The sequence below is a fragment of the Staurois parvus genome, unplaced genomic scaffold (genome assembly GCF_062004578.1).
Source record: "Staurois parvus isolate SC_StPar_1 unplaced genomic scaffold, SC_StPar_1.0 ptg000997l, whole genome shotgun sequence".
Classification (NCBI taxonomy): domain Eukaryota; kingdom Metazoa; phylum Chordata; class Amphibia; order Anura; family Ranidae; genus Staurois; species Staurois parvus.
The window spans coordinates 972,288-993,463 of NW_028318793.1; the positions used below are offsets into that span (position 1 = coordinate 972,288).

At 40.6% G+C, this 21,176-nt stretch overlaps 1 protein-coding gene across 4 annotated transcripts in view; it reads right to left on the reverse strand.

The window, feature by feature from the left end:
• The window catches only part of MDGA2 (MAM domain containing glycosylphosphatidylinositol anchor 2), a 954,572-nt gene that overhangs the window by 111,746 nt on the left and 821,650 nt on the right, over nt 1–21,176 (reverse strand). For all 4 annotated transcript variants that reach the window (XM_089657421.1, XM_089657420.1, XM_089657423.1 and 1 more), the window contains exon 9: nt 2,287–2,556. In XM_089657421.1, coding sequence (XP_089513547.1) covers nt 2,287–2,556 — 270 coding nt within the window. The remainder of the gene's footprint in view (nt 1–2,286; nt 2,557–21,176) is intronic.

Here is a 21,176-nt window from a genome sequence, read left to right on the forward strand (position 1 = left end):
GAAATGACTATTTTATGTTTTGCTGTGTAGCTGTATGGACATAGAACAAAAAAACTATATGTTTGTGCAGACTTTACCATTGTTTGTAACATTGTATGTAACAGATTATTGTTCTCAATGCATATACATCAATCAGCCATAACATTATGACCACCCAATATAACCTGTCAATGCATGGGCTCCACTAGACCTCTGAAGGTATACTGTGGTATCTGCCACCAAGCCATCAGTAGCAGATGCTTCAAAGTGGTTGTAAAGGCTAAAGTTTATTTTTTTTTACCTTAAGGCATTCTCTGTATCCCCCCAGCCTCCTCAAATACTTACCCAAGCCTGCCCCCCTTAAAGCGATACTAAAGGTTCATTTTTTTTCTTGTAAAATAGCAAACATGTTATGCTTACCTACTGTGTGCAGTGATTTTGCACACAGCAGCTTGGATCCTCCTCTTCTAGGATTCCCCACAGGCTCTCTTGGCCCCTCCTTTCTGTCGGGTGCACCCACGGCTCCGACTGTCCACTCACACATGGGGACATGGTTTGGCTCAACCCCCTCTCTCTCCTCATTGGCTGTGATTTACAGCAGCGGGAGCCAATGGCTCCTGCTTGCTGTCTCAGCCAACAAGGAGACAGAAACCTGGGACAGACAAGGCTGTCATGCACATAGCTGGATCTCAATGGGGCTCAGGTAAGTATTGAGGGGGATGGGGGCAGTGCTGCACACAGAAGGTTTTCTACCTTCATGCATAGAATGCATGAAGGTAAAAAACCGCAAGTCTTTACAACCACTTTAAATACTTACCTGAGCCCAATCCTAATCCAGCGCTGTGGAACTGCTTGACAATGGCTCCTGCTGCTGTTTCTATGTCCAGAGAGGAAGGAGTGAGGGGATGGGCTACGTTGTGCTATGTGTGTCTATAGACACATATACCCCAGCTCGGGAATGAGCCCATTTGTCTGCACCACCAGCAAGCACTTGCTATGGGGGCAGACACTAAAAAGGATGAGCGGAGAGCGCTGATGGGGGACCCTAGAAGAGGAACTTCGGGACTCTCTGTGCAATAGCATTATGCAGAGCAGATAAGTATAACATTTTCATTATTTTAATTTTAAAAAGTCTTTAGTAATACTTTAAGTCCTGAAGTTGCAAGGTGAGGCCACTATGGATCAGACTTGTTTTTCCAGGACATCCCACAGATGTTCGATTGGAAATAAATCTGAAGAATTTAGAGGTCAAGTCTTCACCTCAAACTTGTTGTGTTCCTCAAACCCTTCTTGAAGTCATCAGGATGCCTTCTTCCTTTGCCTCGTGGTCCAGTTCTGATACTCACGTTCCCATTGTAGGTGCCAACCAGCATGAACTTTTTCAGCAATTGGAGCTACAGTAGCTCTACTGTTGAATTGAAATACACAGGCTGACCTTCTTTCCCACATGCATCAATGAGCCTTGGCTGCACGGAACCCTGTTGCAGGTTCACCAATTTTTCTTCCTTGGACTATTTTTGGTAGGTCCTGACCACTGCAGACCAGGAATGTCCCACAAAATCTGCAGTTTTGGAGTGTCTCTGACCCAGTCATCTAGCCATTACAATTTGGCTCTTGTCAAAGTCACTCAAACCCTTACACTTGCCCATGTTTTCAGCACATCAACTTTAGGGACAACATGTTTACCTGATACCTAATATATCCTCCCCACTTTCAGCCATAGCAACAAGATAATCAATGTTATTCACTTTACTTGATCATAATGTAATGGCTGATTGGTGTAAATCAATAATAGTAATGCCTCATAAGTAATAAATCACGAACCTTGCCACAGTGATGCATATAAGACACCTTAAGAGTCATGAATGTCACTGTTAGGTCAACAAATAACTGTTTGCTTTGCAATGGAAGTTACACTTTGCATAGTAATTTTCCCTAAGGCTTAGAGAGTGTGGTGAAATCTCACTTTGCAAAGAATACCTAATCACGAGCAAGAAAAAATGGAAATGAAAAAAAACAGCATTTTTATTTGAAATTCAAACATATAGGTTCCAGAATATACTCCTGCACCATGAAATAATCTTCTTGAAGCTGTACAGACTCGGATCATGCAATCATGTGCAGAGTAGCCACAATATTGTATATAGGTAGCTCCTGGGAAGAAGGAGGATTTGTTTATATCAAACATTACACATGCAAGCTGCAAGTGGACCAATGCTATCTGGTCAGCAGTTCGTGCTTAGATCCCTGCCAACTTCCCTCAATGGAGTCCAAACAAGCTGGAAAGCATTATCTGTGAATTCCTACCTGTTACAAGGAAACTGCATCGTCCTGATCCAGCTTCATTAATTATACTACAGTTGTATGTCCCGTAATGCTCCTTGGCATGAATAGTGACGGTCAGCTCTGTGTAATCTTGAGAGTCAAACTGTCCCTTCTCTAGTAGCTTGTTACCCAGTCTCCATTCATACATGAGAACTTTGTTTGGATACGCCCGCAAGACTCTGCAGTTCATGGTGACGCTGGCCCCAAGGCCTTTCCTTATTTCCTGAAAGGTGGGCTCTACAGCAGGTGGATCTGGAAAATAAAATAAAGACACGTTAAAAGGTTTATCTGTGAAGCCATACAATTCCAAAGAAATCATGAAATTTATGAAACAAGATATCTTTGTGATCTCAGCCATCCATACCATTCTGCAGGAGGGGCATTTGTTCTACGCTGACTGCTGACCAATAACCCGTAGGCATAGAAACTGAAAATCAGCACGGACTACTTGGACCTTTTTTTTTTTTAGTTATTCCGTGGATCAATATGTAATGGTAATGTAGCGGGCACCAAAGAATGTTGTAGCACCATTACAATAATGTAAGGCATTAAAAGCAAAGCACAGAACATATAGCAACTAGTCACAATCCATAATGTTACTGTATTAGGTTCAACTGTGAATCTAATCAGTTGGTCTGTACACTCCGTCCTTAGCGCTTTGCTTTTTGCACTGTTTATTGATCCAAGGCATTACATTTTTCATATTTACGTTGCCTTAGCATTAGTTTCTACCTATAAATACACCATGAAACGATTCCACTTTATCTTTCCTAAACAGCGCCATACAGAGTACTTAAGGCATTCACATTACTCCCTGCTCCTGTGGTTCTCACAATTTAAAATCATTACCACAATCAAAGAGAGACACACACTCACACATTCTGGGTCTCGTGTATAAAAATGATTCAAAAAATGTTCTGGCTGGCCATAGTAGCCAGTCACTTAGAGAGTAACCAGATTCCTTGATTTTTTTTTTTTTTTTTTAAACTTGGGCCATACAGGTAACATTTTCTAACATTTCATACACTTTTATAAAGCGCTTGAATTTTTGGTAAGGGGCCACTTAAAGTAAACCTAGACTAAAGCTGGCCATACAGCAGGAACCAGACAACTTTTGATCCATGCATGGTTGTTCCTGTTCATGAGAAGTCAATCTATTGATCAACTTCTCATGAACCAGCTTGCTGGATTTTTTAAAATTCTTTATTTACACACAGCTACAGGTTTGTATAATAGAACTATAGAAATTCGAACAGTGTAGAAGGTCTGTTACTGGGAATAAATGTGGTATAAAACAAGCTGCAGCAAGAGTAGAACAAGACTTTCTCACCTGTTGAGAGCCAAGAAAGCATGAAATAAAGTAAATCACAAGATCTCTCTACCTGGTATTCTGTTACCATTTTTTTCACTATTTAAGGGAAGAGTAGGGAACTTTATCAGGTCTAGAGAAGATTGGGGGTTAAGTGAGGATCAGGGAAGAATAAGGAAAAATAAGTGGGGAGATGAGGGAGAAAGCAAGTTGAAGGGGTGGGGGTGGGGAGCAGAGAGGATGAGGATGTCCTATCTTCTATGTGCATAGAAAAGGCAGGGGGTCAGATTGTCAGCAGTCACTAGCTAGAAGCGTTATACTTTCCTCCAGGAAAGCAAAAACATTCCAATAAAACAAGGTTTTCTTGTATAGTAGGCATCATGTTTGTTCTGCAAGGAGAGGATGAGTTTCTCCTTATATCCTCAACTTTGCATAGCCATAGGTGGATGGAAGGGGGTTCTCTCCACTGTAGAGGGAAACATGATTTGGTCATGTTCAGAAGATGACAAAGTACAGCTCTCTTGTATGTTTTAAAGGGAATAGAAGAGTGGCGTAGAGCAAAAATAAAAAAAAAGACTGGACAGTCAGACATAGGGAAGTCCATACATTGTTGGGAGATCCTCCTAACCTCCATCCAGAAGGGTCTTAGTAGGTGGCAGGACCGTAATATATGTAGAATTAAACTCTTTGCCTTCTGAAACCTCCAGCAAATGTCCAGGGATTTGGGAAATTGTTTAGGTAGTATCTTATTGGAAATTTTTGCTTTGATCAGTGCATGCAGCCAAATGGCTGCAAGGCTGAACGGTGTATTCTGATGGTGGGGAAGTCCCACTGTCAGAATACATTGACACAGGGGGATGATTCCTGTATCCATCTCCAATGTGTGGATGGGGAGTTGGTTCAGTTTTTTTTTCATTCAGCTTGTTGAAAAGTCCATGCTAAAATAAAATGCTAAACATGCTGAAATATACTTGACAGCTGCTGTCAAGTATATTTTTATTAATATCTTTATTATCTGCTGCAAGGAATATTTTTGATACACTGTAATGAATCTCTGTGACACAGCGCTTAGTGTTTTAATATATCTAATGTACAAATATAAAAAAATCCAAACTAAAAATAAAGTGTTATCGGTGCTAAATCAATGAGTAACCACTATACAAATAACAAAAAAACAAAGAGCAATGCACACCTATCACCCAGTGCTTTAAATATTACTAATGTACAGGTGGCAATAATAACAACAGATATCACTAAAAGTAGTGCCAATAGAATAAACCTATGTGCATGCACAAAGCATATAATGTGCAAATACGAGGACAGGTTAGTGTACAATGGGAAAGTTCACAAAAGATGAAAAAAGCTTTAAAGTGTCATTAAAGGCAAAACTTTATCTGATAGAGTGGAGATGGATTACAACACCTGTCAGGTTTTTATTGCTGTCTGTGCACCCATTAGGAAGATTATCCCTCTCTATTTGTCCTGTTTACAGTTATCATCAAAAGCGAAAGTAAAAGAAAATATAAAATTTTTGGTTGACATCAGAATAGCATAGAAGGGAAATCTTTGAATGGGGACACTAGCTCTGGTGACACCCCAGAATTCCCTCACTTTGAGAGATTTCCTCTCACTTCCAGTGCGACCCAGAGAAGAGAGAATGGATGAAGGGTTGCAATAACTAAAAAGAGGAACAGGCCAGAGAAGGGTTAAAACTATGTAGTTTATTGGGAAGGGGAGTAGTTTTTACCTGATTGGAGGCTAAGGGTTCGATGGGCAGGGTGGAGCCGCAAGGGTTTTTCAATGCAAGGGATGATGGGAATTCATTCCAAAAAGTTCAAGTAAAGAGGAAACTTCCCCTCACTCCCACCTTGTATTCAGGGTTTCTCGTGTATTCGGGGTTGTGGGGCAGCATTTTCTGCTTACAAATTTGTTTGTAAATATTTTTTAAAAAATATTTGAAAATTACAACAAAAAAAAAAGAAAATTTGGCATAGAAGCTTGGCGAATGAGGGGGTCTTTGGGGGGGGGGGGGGGGTCAGTGGTTAACGATATTGTTACAAAAATTAAGTGTCCACATAGGGTATGGCATTTCCATTTGGTTGGTTATTGGTGTTCTCCCAGGAGCTAGGTCCCCTGGGGAAAATCTAAGAATGTGTGAGTTCATAACGTCTTCAAGCTGGTTGGGACATGGCTTAGGACATAGGCGATTATAGTTATAAAGTGTGCTTTAAAGTCACCCAAAGTAACTCTTTTGGCTGCATTGTTGAATTTGTATTGTTGAAATTGTTTTGGTTGATGATATTTATTCATTTGTTAATAAAATGAATACTGTGGCCATTTAAACCCATGTCTCACAGCCCATGTCTTTATTGTAGAGATTGAAGGACTGAGGTTGACAAATCTTTTAGTCATGTTTTGGCTATGGGAAAGGAGGTGAAAGGAGATCTCCCAATGGCACGTAGATGGCAAAAATTACTGACGGGGCTATAGCTGATCCTTACTCTACCCAAAATGAAACAAAAGTGTTGCCTTTAGTGACACTTTAAGGGAAAGTTTGCAAAGGTAAAAAAAGATATAAGTATGTTCTCTTGTTCCTTCCACCGCCACAGCTATACCCAAACCCTGTGATGAAGAAGACCAGGATTAATAACAAGTGCTATTAGACCAGATTATTCATTTACCTGATCTACTTCCGACTAGGAGTGTGTTTTTCATTGGGATAGCTGTGGTGGTGAATTTGGATATAACCTGTAGAAGAAACAAGAGAATGTCTTTATGCCTTTCGGTTATTCACAATGTTGAAAATTGGTGCTTTAAACTTTTCATTTCATGAACTTTGTCCACCTTTGGGAACTTTCGCACTGTGTGGAGGGGAAACTGTTCATCTTGTATATCGAGGTTTGTGCATACTTGACAACCTTATTCTTCTAACAGTGTGAATCAAGTCAGTTGTGAATGACATAGCACTGACAGTAAACACTGTTTATTTGTGCAGGACATTTTTTCATACATTCAACCCTGTATGGCTTGACAAAAGGAAGGTGTCTAGGTATTGTCCCACTTGCGAAAACTCTTCACAAATTCTACTCAGGAGTTACATGCTATGGATACATTTTATTGATTGCTTTGTCACAGCACACTGTTTTAGTGAATTTTAAAGCCATACATTAGATTTTAAGAGAGATACAGCCAGATATTTTTTGACCATACATCTCATGTGGGTCACCATACATCTCCTGTGGCTTATACTTGTTCTCCTACGACTCAGAGGCAGCTTACATGGGGCTACTGCCCACTGTCAGCTAATGTGACAGAGCCATTCCATGCTATGCAAGAATTCTGACACTATTGTCGGGATCCACCCAGCTGCCTGATTAACATCTGGCCCCAGCTTGAAAGCTCAGCTGAGAATCAGAACCAGAGCCAGCTGCCCCTGTCGCCTCCTCAGCCTGGCATTCCAGTGAGCTAGAGGGGCAGAACAGAGAACAGTAACTGACAGAGTAGGCCAAGAGCTGACCGATCAGTGGCCATGTGATCACTCAGTCTTAGAGCCAACATGGGGCAGATGCAACATAGAGGGTGAGTATGGATGTTTATTTTTTTTTAAATCCCATACTTCTTTATTAAGCATATGTTTGCCATGGATTGCGGGAGAGAAAACTGAAGCACCAAAATACTACCACAAACAAAGGGAAAATAAACCAACTTAATAAAGATAGTGCACTTGGAGGAAATTTAATCAAGGATCACAGTGCTAAAAGTTTACTGTATGCCACCCATATAGACCCTTACAGCTGTCCATAACAAAACTTGATAGGGCCAGTAATATCTTAAAGTGAAACTTGTCTCAAGCCTACTATAGAGAGCGGGAAAAATATTGGGAGGCACAGACCATATTACTGTAAGGTCCAGGTCACAGGCTGCTTAGTAAAATATGTTGAAGTATAAGGATCTCTTGTGTGTTGGTGAGAAAATGTAGAATCACAAGTACTCAGGGGCGGACTGACCATTTGGAAACTCGGGCACTGCCCGAGGTCAGTAGAGGGCCCCATGAGATGCCCCTGGTACTTTTTTTTCATAGGCTTTTTTGAGTTTGGGCAGGGACACAGGGGCCCCATGATCCCCTATTGCCTGGGGGCCCCATGAGTTGTCAGTCCGCTCCTGCAATTACTCCACTATTTTAGGAGGGCCACAAGTCCTCACCAAGTGAAGAGATTGGAAGCATAACCATTATCTTTAATAATTTTTATTATAATTAAAATCTTATGGAAAGCTGATGTATTACAAGCTCTGTGTTGCCTTCCTCAGAGTTGATTTATATGTATAAACAGAAAGCCAAAGGAGAAGATAATATTTGTTTTGACAGAGGTTATGTTTTTCCAGACTGGTACTTCCTTTACTTTGGCTATGAGTTTTGTCCCTCTAGAATGGACCACTTCTCATTCCACATTTCTTCACAAGCTTAATGTAGCAACTGTTAGCTTCATCAGTACATGGTGGTTGGCGCATCCAAAATCCTATAATCATTGTCCTGTTTCAATTTAAATTCACGATCTATAATTAAAGTACATCTAAAGCCCAAACTATTGTTTTTCCATTTTGGATGAAGAAAGGAATGGTTAAAACCCTTGTTTTTTTTTCCTACTGTGTTCCATGCAAGAGATGTCCCTTTACCTCCTACCATTGTGGACACCATAAGTGGAAGCTACGATGTTACAGATGTATTGTTGTTTGTTTGACCTTAAATAATTTTGCCCCTTACTCACTCTGTAGCTAGAAGATGCTCTGCAGCTAGTCCCACCCTCTTATCAGTGTGTCTATAGTTTCTGTTCTGAGAACATGTAACTTACTGGAGCTAGGCACAGTATGATTTTTAAATCTATCTGATGCTCACCTGTGAAGATTTGCACAAGTTTTCGATTAAAGCTTTTTACAATCTGCAAGATGTCATTTGGATTGAGTCACGGGGGGTTACTTTAGTAAATAATTTAATAAAATTTGAGAGTGCAAAATCTGGTGCCGCTCTGCATAGAAACCAATCCGCTTCCAGGGTTTATCATCAAAACTTAATTGAACAAGCTGAAGTTAGAAGATGATTGGCTTCCATGCACAGCTGCATCAGATTTTGCACTTTCAAGATTGATCCAGTTGTAGTGAGATAGCTGTAACTTTCAGTCTAGGTAGAATTAGTAATCAGGGTTATTTGCTAAGTTATAGGTATCACACTTTCAGTGCTTAGATTGGAGAGGCAGAACAAGAATAAATATCTTCAATGTGAGGAAAATTCCCTCCTATAAAGTTATCACAAGATCAAGTGCAATATTTTGAAATTTACCCTCTGTTAGTGTCTTTGTGATAAATCTGAAAAAAAAAAAAATCTGGGCTTTAGATACACTTTAAGCGAAATAGAAGACTGCTGAAAGCCACCAATAGTGATTTCAAAGCAGTAAACGCACCGGCAACAATAGGACATTGCTAATGTCATTGGCTAATATACTGGCCTACCGGTAGTAACAGTAAACAGCATCGGCTAGCATCCCCTTTAATAAAACACATGTACTGTTTCAGAACTTGTATTAAATCATAACAATGAATAATAAAAAAAAAGTATTTGAGTACATTATGTCAGTTTGTTTTTTTACTTTAATTGATGGCTGGCCTGTATAGGTATATGTATGTGGTTTTATTTGTGATCTATCTAGAGGTTTTCTAACGTGCCTTCAACACCTCCTTGATTGATTCCCAGACAATACATTGCAATTCCCTTGTAACAGCCAACAGAAGCTCTGGGGCTTAACTCCTCGCCACGCTTGTCACAGACCTGCTCAAATACTTTCAGAGAACACCAAGAAGTGCTTATACTTCTAAATGAAACTTCTCAAATCAATTAGTGGGTGGTAGTGTACCAACTGATGACTTTTCTTTTGTCTGGAAGCCATGGTTGTAATAAGTAACATTAATTTAAAAAGCTTACACTTTGCAGGTCATTAATCTCTGCCTGGCATTGTACTCTCCTCTAGGAAGACAGGAGAGGCCATCCAGACTGTTGGAAAATGACTTTCTTTATCTTCTTTTCCAGGCCAAAAAAAAGAAAAAGAAGCAAGCTGTAAAGTTCAAGCGCAGGTTAATGCATCTGAAGAGGCATAATGTCTACAAGTTTGTGCGGGCTTGGTACTGGCAATAACGCATTACTGGATGGCTTTTGCATCCACAGAGGTTGGACGGACCCCAGATAAAAAAAAAAATAAAAAAAATAACACATTGCAATCTGGCACTGAAATGCTTTGTGTGCCGTATACAATGACAGCTGAGAAATGAAAGGCAGAGAATTACGGCATCAAGAAAAGCAAAATTTGGACATAAAAAGGACCATGAAATGAACGGAATGTTTGTAAAGAACCCTGCTATGATAGGGATGTATAATTTCCAATTTGTTTTACAACCATACTATATATTGTTAGCAAAATATTGCACAGTAGAGGTGTCTAGGTAGCCAGTGGAAAAATGACTGTCCTTTCATTTCATAAAGGAAATTAAAAGTTAGAAAAAGTAGTAATATAGCAAGGTTATAAAAAGTCCACAATGTTCAGCCCTGTCCTTCTACTGTAGATCCACCTAAAAGCACAATAGAAAACCTAAGGCAGTTTCAACTTTATAATCTAGCCCTTGTGAATGGCAGTCAACACTTTCATAATACAGTGGGGTAAAAAAGTATTTAGTCAGCCACCAATTGTGCAAGTTCTCCCACTTAAAAAGATGAGAGAGGCCTGTAATTGGCATCACAGGTAGACCTCAACTATGAGAGACAAAATGAGAAACAAAATCCAGACAATCACATTGGCTGATTTGGAAAGAATTTATTTGCAAATTATGGTGGAAAATAAGTATTTGGTCAATATCAAAAGTTCATCTCAATACTTTGTTATATATCCTTTGTTGGCAATGACAGAGGTCAAACGTTTCCTGTAAGTCTTCACAAGGTTGGCACACATTGTTGCTGGTATGTTGGCCCATTCCTCCATGCAGATCTCCTCTAGAGCAGTGATGTTTTGGGGCTGTCGCTGGGCAACACGGACTTTCAACTCCCTCCAAAGGTTTTCTATGGAGTTGAGATCTGGAGACTGGCTAGGCCACTCCAGGACCTTGAAATGCTTTTTACAAAGCAACTCCTTCGTTGCCCAGGCGTTATGTTTGGGATCATTGTCATGTTGGAAGACCCAGCCACGTTTCATCTTCAACGCCCTTGTTGATGGAAGGAGGTTTGCACTCAAAATCTCACAATACATGGCCCCATTCATTCTGTCCTGTACATGGATCTGTCATCCTGGTCTGATGGTAGCCTTTGTTACGTTGGTCCCAGCTCTCTGCAGGTCATTCACTAGCTCCCCCCGTGTGGTCCTGGGATTTCTTGAGATCATTTTTGGGACCGTTCTTGAGATCATTTTGACCCCACGGGGTGAGATCTTGCGTGGAGCCCCAGTATGTAAAGTGTTATGTAAATTGTCATCGCTATATAAAAACTCCTGTAATATTAATATGCAATGAAAAAAAAAAAAACAGCTGCTCAAACCTTTTTTCCCCACTCTGTCCAACAGCTATGCTTTAATTGGTGATAGAATCTATTTAAATACCTCCAGACACACAAATTGTTTGAAGCCAGAGATGTGATTTGACCTAGCAAACTAGGTCAAATCACATAACAGGTCAAACAACACCATAATCATCTTGATAAAGGCATAATGAAAAATAAATTACTTTTATGAAAAAGCAACAGCTAATTTTAATAGAGCAACACATAATGACTTATTCTGCTTTAAATTGTCTTCTTCGGCTTGTAGGATAATAGCGACTAGTTATGTTTTTATGTACTGTAGGTTATTGACTGCTGATTACTCCATTATTTGTGATTTTGCCTAATTTGCCTTTTTCTAAAGGTAGACGGGATTTGTACAACATGCTATTATTGCTGTACTAGCTTCTTTTATGTAACCATAGTAATAACCGTTATTAAAGAAAATCTGATTCTAGCCTCACTACAGTAACTTGATATGGAAAACACAGGAAAGCTTTTCTTGTTAAATTTATTCCTGCCCATAATAGATTTATTATCATCCTAGTCCAAAATTAATTGCGTTTCAGGATCAATAAACCTATTCAAGCTCATAAAATGGTAGCCATCGGAGGATCTAAATGCTGAAAGTTTATTTACAGTGAATGGGGCATTAACGGCATGTTTTTATTAGCAGTTGCTCACATGACCTGCCATGCTTTGGGAAAATAGCCACTGGCTGGAGAAGGCAAGCCCAACCAATCAATTCTCCTAGCCTGGCCAGCCAGAGGATATTTGCAGAAGTCACAGAGTGCCACAAGTATATGTTTCCCAATCTAACTGTAGATGGATTAGATGATGAACCTGTCTGGTACCTAAGGAAGCCTTTTATGAGACAAACTCAAAGAGTGCCATATCTAGGAACATTTAGAAGTCCATTAAAGTGGTTCTAAATCCTAAACCTTTTTTACGTTATTGCATTCGATCCAGCACTCCGCACATCTGCAGCTCTTCTCTCCCTTCACTTCTGGGTCTCATAGGCTTTGCTGAGGCAACAAGAGCCATTGGCTCTCACTGCTGTCAATCCAAGCCAGTTTTGAGTATGCAGGCGAGCCAGTGTCCCACCATCTGTGTCAATAGATGCAGATTGCAGAGCTCCGGAGAGAGCCCACACGAGTTCCCCTTTGGAACGTAGTTTCTTAACCTCCCTGGCGGTCTAACTAATTAGTATCTTTGAATGTCAAAGCAGTACATTGTTTTGCATGGAAATTTGTTGTTTTATATTGTAGGCCTGTAATTCTTACAAATAACACTTAAACATTCCGGGTATGATAAAAGTTGAAACACAAAATCATAAATTCTATTATAATAAATAATTATAAAAAATAATAATAGAATAATAATAAAACATTTAATTCAATAATTTAATCAAACCAAAACCAATGAAATTTGAAATAGAGCGCCAAGTTCGCACATCACTGAGCTCAGTCACAGAATTGTTTTCAGTGTCTGATGATGAATTTCCCCACGAATCATTATTGCTCAATTCTGCAAGTGATTCTAATTCACTATCGCTGTTCTCTAGCTGGTCTAAAACCGCTTTTGACCTAAAGGGACACTTTTTGGATGCCATGGACGTTTCTCAGTTTCCAGGCAGAAAGAACAGTAAAAGTGCAGTCAGGGGACTAGACAAAGCACTAGGGACTAAAATTAGATGAAATACAGTAATGTAATACTAACAGATTACAGTGGATCTCAAATGTTTACTTTTTTAAATCTCCCGCTGGTTCCACCCCCCATACGTCCCGACTCTCGCAGGGAATGGAACCCAGAAGATGGATGCCAGCATTGGCCGGGGGACATGGCCGGGGACACAGTGGGAGGACCTCATGGGATTGCAGGACAAGGTAAGGCTTGAGGGATCACTACAGTGTAATCCCGAGCACTGCACTAATACTTTACAAATTGTAATTCTGGGACTGTAGTCAATATCCTGAGTGCTAGCTGCTACATTTATATTTATATCATTTATAGCATTTTAGAACGCTGTAATTTTATTACCAGAGCTCGCTTTACTATTATTTTGAATGCTCGGGGTTACCGCCTTTTGTACTGATATTAACCCCGAGCCACACTAGGGATTACCGCCAGGAAGGTTAATGGAGGCACTAATCAGAGAGGAGCCAGGCGCACCCACTGGGGACCCAAAAAGAGGAGGTTCACGGCCACTCTGTGCAATTCCATTGCATAGAGCAGGTAGTTATAGACATATTTCTCATTTTCAAAACAATTCCTTCACAACTACTTTAACCTTAGAAGCTGAAAGGTTAACCAGTTTGGCTCCAGAACATTTTTTAAAAAGTTTTTGCATACCTGTAAAAATCTAAATTTTTGGCTATAAATTACTTAAACCCCCAGAACATTATGGATTTTCTCCAGGAAGAAGCACAGTAGAATAAAAAGGTGGAAGCTGCAAACTTTTATGTCACATGACATTTGCACAACTGTTTAATAAATGCAAATATTTTAGGAAAAAATATAATAAAATGAACTTTAATGCAAAAAACACACAATAGAATACCCATTTTTTAAACAATAAAAGATGAGGTTGCATTGAGTAAATAGATACTAAACATTCCATGTCTTACAATTGCATGCGCCCGCCATACCGCCAAAAACTACGTTGCCCAAAAATCACCATAGGCGACGCTTTAAAAGCGGTAACAGCTCATCAGTTTAGAGTTAACTAGAAGCTCTTGTGCTAGAATTATTGTTCTCAATCTGACATTTGCTGCGATTTGTCACCCATGTGGTGCGACTGTGGTTTACATATGCGTGCACACCTTGGGTTTGCATTTGCGCAGGTGTACGGGGTCAACAGAGGTTACGGCAACTTTTTAAAATGATTTTAATATATTTTGTTATATTTTTAAAAACTTTTTCCTTTTATTTATTTTATTTACTTGATTGCTATCACAAGGGGTTAATAAACCCTATGTGATATCATTGGGCAGTTGACAGGTACACTTTTTGAAAACAATAAGGGTCTAATGCGCTTTACACCATCTGACCAAGCACAAATCAGCTTGGTTAGATGTGTCCCCTGGCTATACCGGCCAGGCAAGGGTGTATCTGAAACAGGAAATTACATTACCTCCAGTTTCACTGTTTGCATGCGAGATCGAGGCATGGAATTTGGATTCACAGCACTCTCCCTCCCCTAGTTGGCGGATATGTTCCCAAGCTCCGGTAAGAGCAGAGATCCCAGGAACCATGAGAGTAGGGAGATAGCTGGCGGGAGGGGGGGGGGCACTGAGCTGCCGGGTCTGTGAAAGCAATCAGCAGCTAGGGAGCTGCCACATCACTTTCACTTTCAAGCCAGCAGCCATGATTAAAGGTTCACTCTTTGGATGTATATAGTATGTCCCAAAAGCTGAAGTGGATATAGATGTATAAGCAAAGTTCAGATACTAATAATGTCATTGCACTTACAAAAAGACATCAGCGGAAGCCAATCCCTCAGGTAATATGCCAAAATGGTCTGCGAGGGGTCACCCCACCATTATACCATTTTCAGGGTATATGGCCACCCTCTCAATCAACATAAGGGTGCAGGATGCTATTATATTTTAAGAATACATTGTTTTTAACTTATTTATTTCCATTGTGCATTAATAAAGATTGTTTATTTTATGATAATTTTGTATGGTGCCTATAACGTCCATGGACAATTTTTGTTTCTTTTCATTAACTAATGTAGGGATGAGGAATCTTTGCATCCGTTGAGGTAACAAGCACTTCAACTTTTCCATCTGCAGTGACTTTGTTTCTCCCAATTAATGGAGCAGCACAGTGGCTAAATGGTTAGCACTTCCGCCTAGCAGTAGGGTTGTTGGTTCAAATTCTAACCACGGCACCACCTGCCTGGAGTTTGCATGTTCTCCCTGTGTGGTTTCCTCTGGGTTCTCCAATTTCTTCCCACCTCCAAAGACATGCTGGTAGGTTAATTGGATCCTGTCTAAATTGGCCCTAGTATGTATGAATGTAAGTTAGGAACCTTAGTTTGCATGCCCCTTGAGGGTTAGGGACTGATGTGAATGTACAATATACCGTATATGTATGTAAAGCACTGCGTAAATTGACTGCGCTATAAAAGTATATGAAATAAAAATACTCATTTGCAGTCTACTAAATCCCAGATGTCTCCTCTGCCCTAAAAGCATTTGATCACACCAAGATCGGTGTGATCAGATACTTTTCAAATATAAAAATGGCACTGTTTACATCCGGGAAGCCGGAAGTGACGAAAATGCTTGTCACTTCCAGTTTCCTATACTATAGAGCTTGTTGGGGACCTTCTGGTCCTCAACAAGCTCTGTGATAAGCTGGTGCAACTGCTGGCTGTAATTCCAGGCTTGCTGGTGGGACGGTAGAACCCAAAGAGGCACCGGCAAGCAGTGGAAGAGGGAATGACCCTTACTGCCGCCTGTAAAAGCCATCCTAGCTGCTAATTAGCTGCTAGGATGGCTTTTACATAAAAGCCATCCTCAGGATGAAAAGCAGGCATCGTCCCGGTATAGCCACCTAAAACCAAATGACGTACATGTACATGATTTGGCTTTAAGTGGATATTCATAAATATCTGTTCCCAAGCTGCAATCACTTCCAATGATAATCCTGTACTGATTTCACCATATATGTGCACATCCCAACACGGACACTCAGATGCCCTTACCTTCTTTACAATCCACAAACAGAAGTACATGGTTTACCCCTGGCCTGTTCAACTCTTTTTGAGCTTTTGGATGCAATTCTCAAACAGGTGGAGGAGGAGGATGGGTGTGGACTAAAATTTCTGGACAATGCAGAGAGGAACATTAGTTGTGGTTATTCTGACCCCAGTTTAAAGGGGAAGGCGCAGGAGACCTAATACTCCTTAGATCATATAAAGAAGGGCATTTGATTGTTGGTTCTGGGATCTGCAGGAAATTGTTGCACCATTATCATTCGAAGTGACTGCAGTTATTCTGACTCTGATTTAAAGGGAGAGGTGCAATGGACCTAATTTGCTTTAGACCATGTAAAGAAGGTCATCTGAGTGTCAGCGCTGAGATCTGCATGTATATAGTGAAATCCATACAGGACTATCCTTGGGAGTGATTGCAGCTTGGGAGAACATATTTACAGTCATGGCCGAAATTGTTGGCACCCTTGATATTTCTCCAGGAAATCATGTATTTCTCACGAAACGTATTGCATTAACACATGTTTTGCTATACACATGTTTATTCCCTTTGTGTGTATTGGGACAAAACAAAAAAAGGGAGGAAAGAAAGCAAATTCGACATAATGTCACACAAACCTCCAAAAATGGGCTGGACAAAAGTATTGGCACCCTTTCACAACTGCGGATAAATAAGAATGTTACAAGCATGTGATGCTCCTGTAAACTCACCTGGGGCAAGTAACAGGTGTGGGCAATATAGAAATCACACCTGAAAGCAGATAAAAAGGAGAGACGTTCACTTAACCTTTGCATTGTGTGTCTGTCTGTGCCACACTAAGCATGGACAACAGAAAGAGGAGACGAGAACTGTCTGAGGACCTGAGAACCAAAATTGTGGCAAAATATCAACAATCTCAAGGTTACAAGTCCATCTCCAGAGAACTAGATTTGCCTTTGTCCACAGTGCGCAACATTATCAAGAAGTTTGCAACCCATGGCACTGTAGCTAATCTCCCTGGTCGTGGACGGATGAGGAAAATTGATGAAAGATTGCAACGCAGAATAGTCCGGATGGTGGATAAGCAGCCCCAAACATGTTCCAAAGACATTCAAGCTGTCCTGCAGGCTCAGGGAGCATCAGTGTCAGCGCGAACTATCCGTCGACATTTAAATGAAATGAAACGCTATGGCAGGAGACCCAGGAGGACCCCACTGCTGACACAGAGACATAAAAAAGCAAGACTACAGTTTGCCAAAATGTACTTGAGTAAGCCAAAAGCCTTCTGGGAAAACGTCTTGTGGACAGATGAGACCAAGATAGAGCTTTTCGGTAAAGCACATCATTCTACTGTTTACCGAAAACGGAATGAGGCCTACAAAGAACAAAACACAGTACCTACGGTAAAATATGGTGGAGGTTCAATGATGTTTTGGGGTTGTTTTGCTGCCTCTGGCACTGGGTGCCTTGACTGTGTGCAAGGCATCATGAAATCTGAGGATTACCAAAGGATTTTGGGTCGCACTGTAGGGCCCAGTGTCAGAAAGCTGGGTTTGCGTCCAAGATCCTGGGTCTTCCAGCAGGACAATGACCCCAAACATACGTCAAAAAGCACTCAGAAATGGATGGCAAAGAAGCGCTGGAGAGTTCTGAAGTGGCCAGCAATGAGCCCAGATCTAAATCCCATTGAACACCTGTGGAGAGATCTTAAAATTGCTGTTGGGAAAAGGTGTCCTTCCAATAAGAGAGACCTGGAGCTGTTTGCAAAGGAAGAGTGGTCCAAAATTCCGGGTGAGAGGTGTCAGAAGCTTATTGATGGTTATAGGAAGCGACTGATTTCAGTTATGTTTTCCAAAGGGTGTGCAACCAAATATTAAGTTAAGGGTGCCAATACTTTTGTCCAGCCCATTTTTGGGGTTTTGTGTGACATTATGTCATATTTGCTTTTCTGCCTCTGTTTTATATTTGTTCCAATACATACAAAGGGAATAAACATGTGTATAGCAAAACATGTGTTAATGCAATACCTTTTTTGTGTGAAATACTTGATTTTCAGGAAAAATATCAAGGGTGCCAACAATTTCGGCCATGACTGTATAAATATGAAAGATTCAGAGAAAATAATGAAATAAGGACACTGCTGCACTTATGATGGACTAATTAATATTTATTAGAAGGCTCACGTTATGAAATATCGATTTTATTTTTTTGTATGTTATTGATAAACACACTATTACATTTTTGGAAGTAGGGTGAGTATTGTGCGGCACTGTTTTCTGAATTTGGTACATTCAGCTATATGTAGGAACACAGAGTATCAGCTGCAATACAGATAGCCTTATATTTAGGAAGAGTTGGAGGTTTTTTTTAGTACAGCTTGTGCTAGGGAGCTGACTAGCCAAATTTTCTAGCAAGTTTAAAGGCAATAGAAAACGATTTATGGAAAGGAAAAACACTGCAAAGTAAGCATTCCATTTTTTTTCTGTGCTTCTACCTGAAACTTTCTAATTTGGTGACAGGGTCTCTTCAAAGAACTGACAGCATCTGACCATTGTGCCCTAGATGACTGCCCTAATGCTCCTGCACTTACTTACACGGACACACGCACATACTCTGAAGAGAGATGGAAAAATATGATTTATGGATTGCTAAATCGTGTAAGGCTTCCTTAACTATGGAAATGTTCTATCCTTTAAGCACTGCTGGAATCCAGGTTCATGAAAAGGACATCATCATTTAAATGGATGAATATTAAAGGAGAGCATCTGAATATTAAAAATAATTGCTGCATACAAAATTACTTTTTTATCTGTGTTAATAAGGGCGTCAGCAGGTATCTCAAAGTTCTGATAAAGTAGTTCAGGATAATACACACAAACGTTGACTGCATTATAACAGAGGTGGACAATTCGGCCTTGTGTGAAAGGATAAATCCCATCATCCCTTAACTTGCTCAATAAAGTTGATATTTATGTTAATATTCTTTTAATTCCTTACCCAAACCTTACAGGCAGGAGATGCTAGGATTTGTATCTTCTCTATTTAGAAATAATAACCTGGCAGGTAATGGTGGGGCATAAGGAAGCACGGCCCGCAAACCTTGTCCATCCAAAGGTGGCCATCCATTTTACTGTTTTGTGATCGATCTTGTTGCAAGTGATTGCAAACAAGAGATGCATCACCAATTAACATATTGCAAGATGCAATATTTTTTGAAAATAGGATCAGAAATGGCCTATTGAAAACTATCATTTAATATGTATTAGATTGAGTCATATGTGTAAGACAAGTGATCAATAAGATTCAGCGTTAAAATCCATCAACCAGGGTCAGCGATGTACTATTCTTTTTCAACTTAATCATTTTAGTAGCATTGAATGATCAACTGAATGACCATATTTACAAGAGTGTTGCCACCTTAAAGTCGTTCTAAAGGCTCAAGGTTTTTGTACCTTAACCCCTTGGCGCCGACCACCTCCCAGCACTTTAAGAGTTCTAAAAGCCGGGAGGCGGGCATGGCCATTCAGGTTGTGTGACTGCTGTGATTTCTCTGACATCACAAGTATGCATCAGGAGCTTACTGATCCCCACCAACAACCATGCTGGCTGGTGCCAAGAGGTTAATACATTCTATGCTTTAAGGTAAAAAACCTGAGTACAGCCCCCCCTTATACTTACGTGAGCCTCATCATGATGCAGCAATGTGCAAGAGAACAGAGGCTCTCTAGGGTCTTCTTCTCCTTATTGGCTCGCACAGCAGTGGGAGCCATTGGCTCCTGTTGCTGTCAATCACAGCCAGTGAGCCAATGAGGAGAGATCAGGGGAGTGTGGCCAAGCTGCACTCTTCATGTGAATTGACACACAAGAGCTGGTTCGGGAGTGAGCCTGTTTGAGTGCCCCCATAGCAAGAGTCTTGCTATTGAGGGCATTCAGCAGGGGAAAGGAGCCAGGACTGCCAGCCGGGGATCCAAAAATAAGAGGGTCAGGGCTGCTTTGTGCAAAACCATTGCACAGAGCAGGTAAGTATACCAGGTTTGTTATTAAAAAAAACCTTCCTTTAGAATCACTTTAACATCCCAGTTGGTGATCTGGGGCTTGTCACTGGATTTTAGTCAATTCTGTCTGCAGCTGGGCATACAAGATGGTATCAAAAGTTTTGTAACATGCCAATAGATGGCAGAACAAGGCTGCATGCACAGTCACAGGAAGCACCAACCTTCATAAATCAGTGTGCCAAGAGACATCATCCTGTGTACATCGGGAGCTGTGCAACTGGTGTTATTCTGACCATGTGCATTACCACGTCTACTATTTCATCATGGACAGCAAGTTAGAACAAAGAGCAAACATCAACTTCTGTGTGAAACTGGGCAAATCTGCACAGAGACATTTGTCATGATTCAGCAAGTTTACAGCGATGCTGCAATGAGTTGTTTTAGGTGTTTCGAGTGGCATGTGTGCTTTAAAAGTGGAAGAACATCACTGTAACACGACAAGAGATCAGGAAGACCTTCAGTGAGTCCAAACCCCTGAAAATGCCCTCTTCCCAAAGATGAAGATCCAGTTCAAAGGTCACTGTTTATACAACATTGCGGATATCCAGCGATTTGCCCAGTTTCACGCAGAATTTAATGTTTGCACTTTGTTCTAACTTGCTGTCCATGATGAAATAGCAGACATGGTAACGCATGTGGTCAGAGTAGCACCAGCTGCACAGCTCCCGATGTACACAAGATGATGTTTTTTGGCACAGTGGATTATGAAGGTCGGTGTTCCCTGTGACTGTGCGTGCAGCATTATGCTGTCATCTGCTGGCATGTTAGAAAACTAGTCTTGAAACTTTTTGATACCACCTCGCACATGAATAGATATCATTTGTTCAACCCACGAGTTGAAAGAAATTAAGCAGATTCTCCCATCCACTCTAACAGCATGGGTGGACACATTCTGCCTGCACTGCCAGCTGGTGGTGCTAGCTGTCAGAAAACCTTTGTGTTTCTTATTTTATGATAAGCTGCTTTCTGCACTTGCACATTTTTTTGTTGTTTTAACTAGGTATTAGTGTATTTATATTCCCTGCGTCCTTTGTTTGCCTTATCTTATAATGATGGGCTCACATGTAGTGGCTGCAGTTTGTAGTGTTGTGGCTGATTGATTCCTGTGCCCATGTTGCGGACAAGATCAGTAACTTCTTCACTGGGTCACGCAGTGTCCAGTCCATGCCTCGCTATTTCTTCTGTGCTCCATCACATATGTGGGAGTGCTAATGTGACAAAAAAACTGCGTAGTG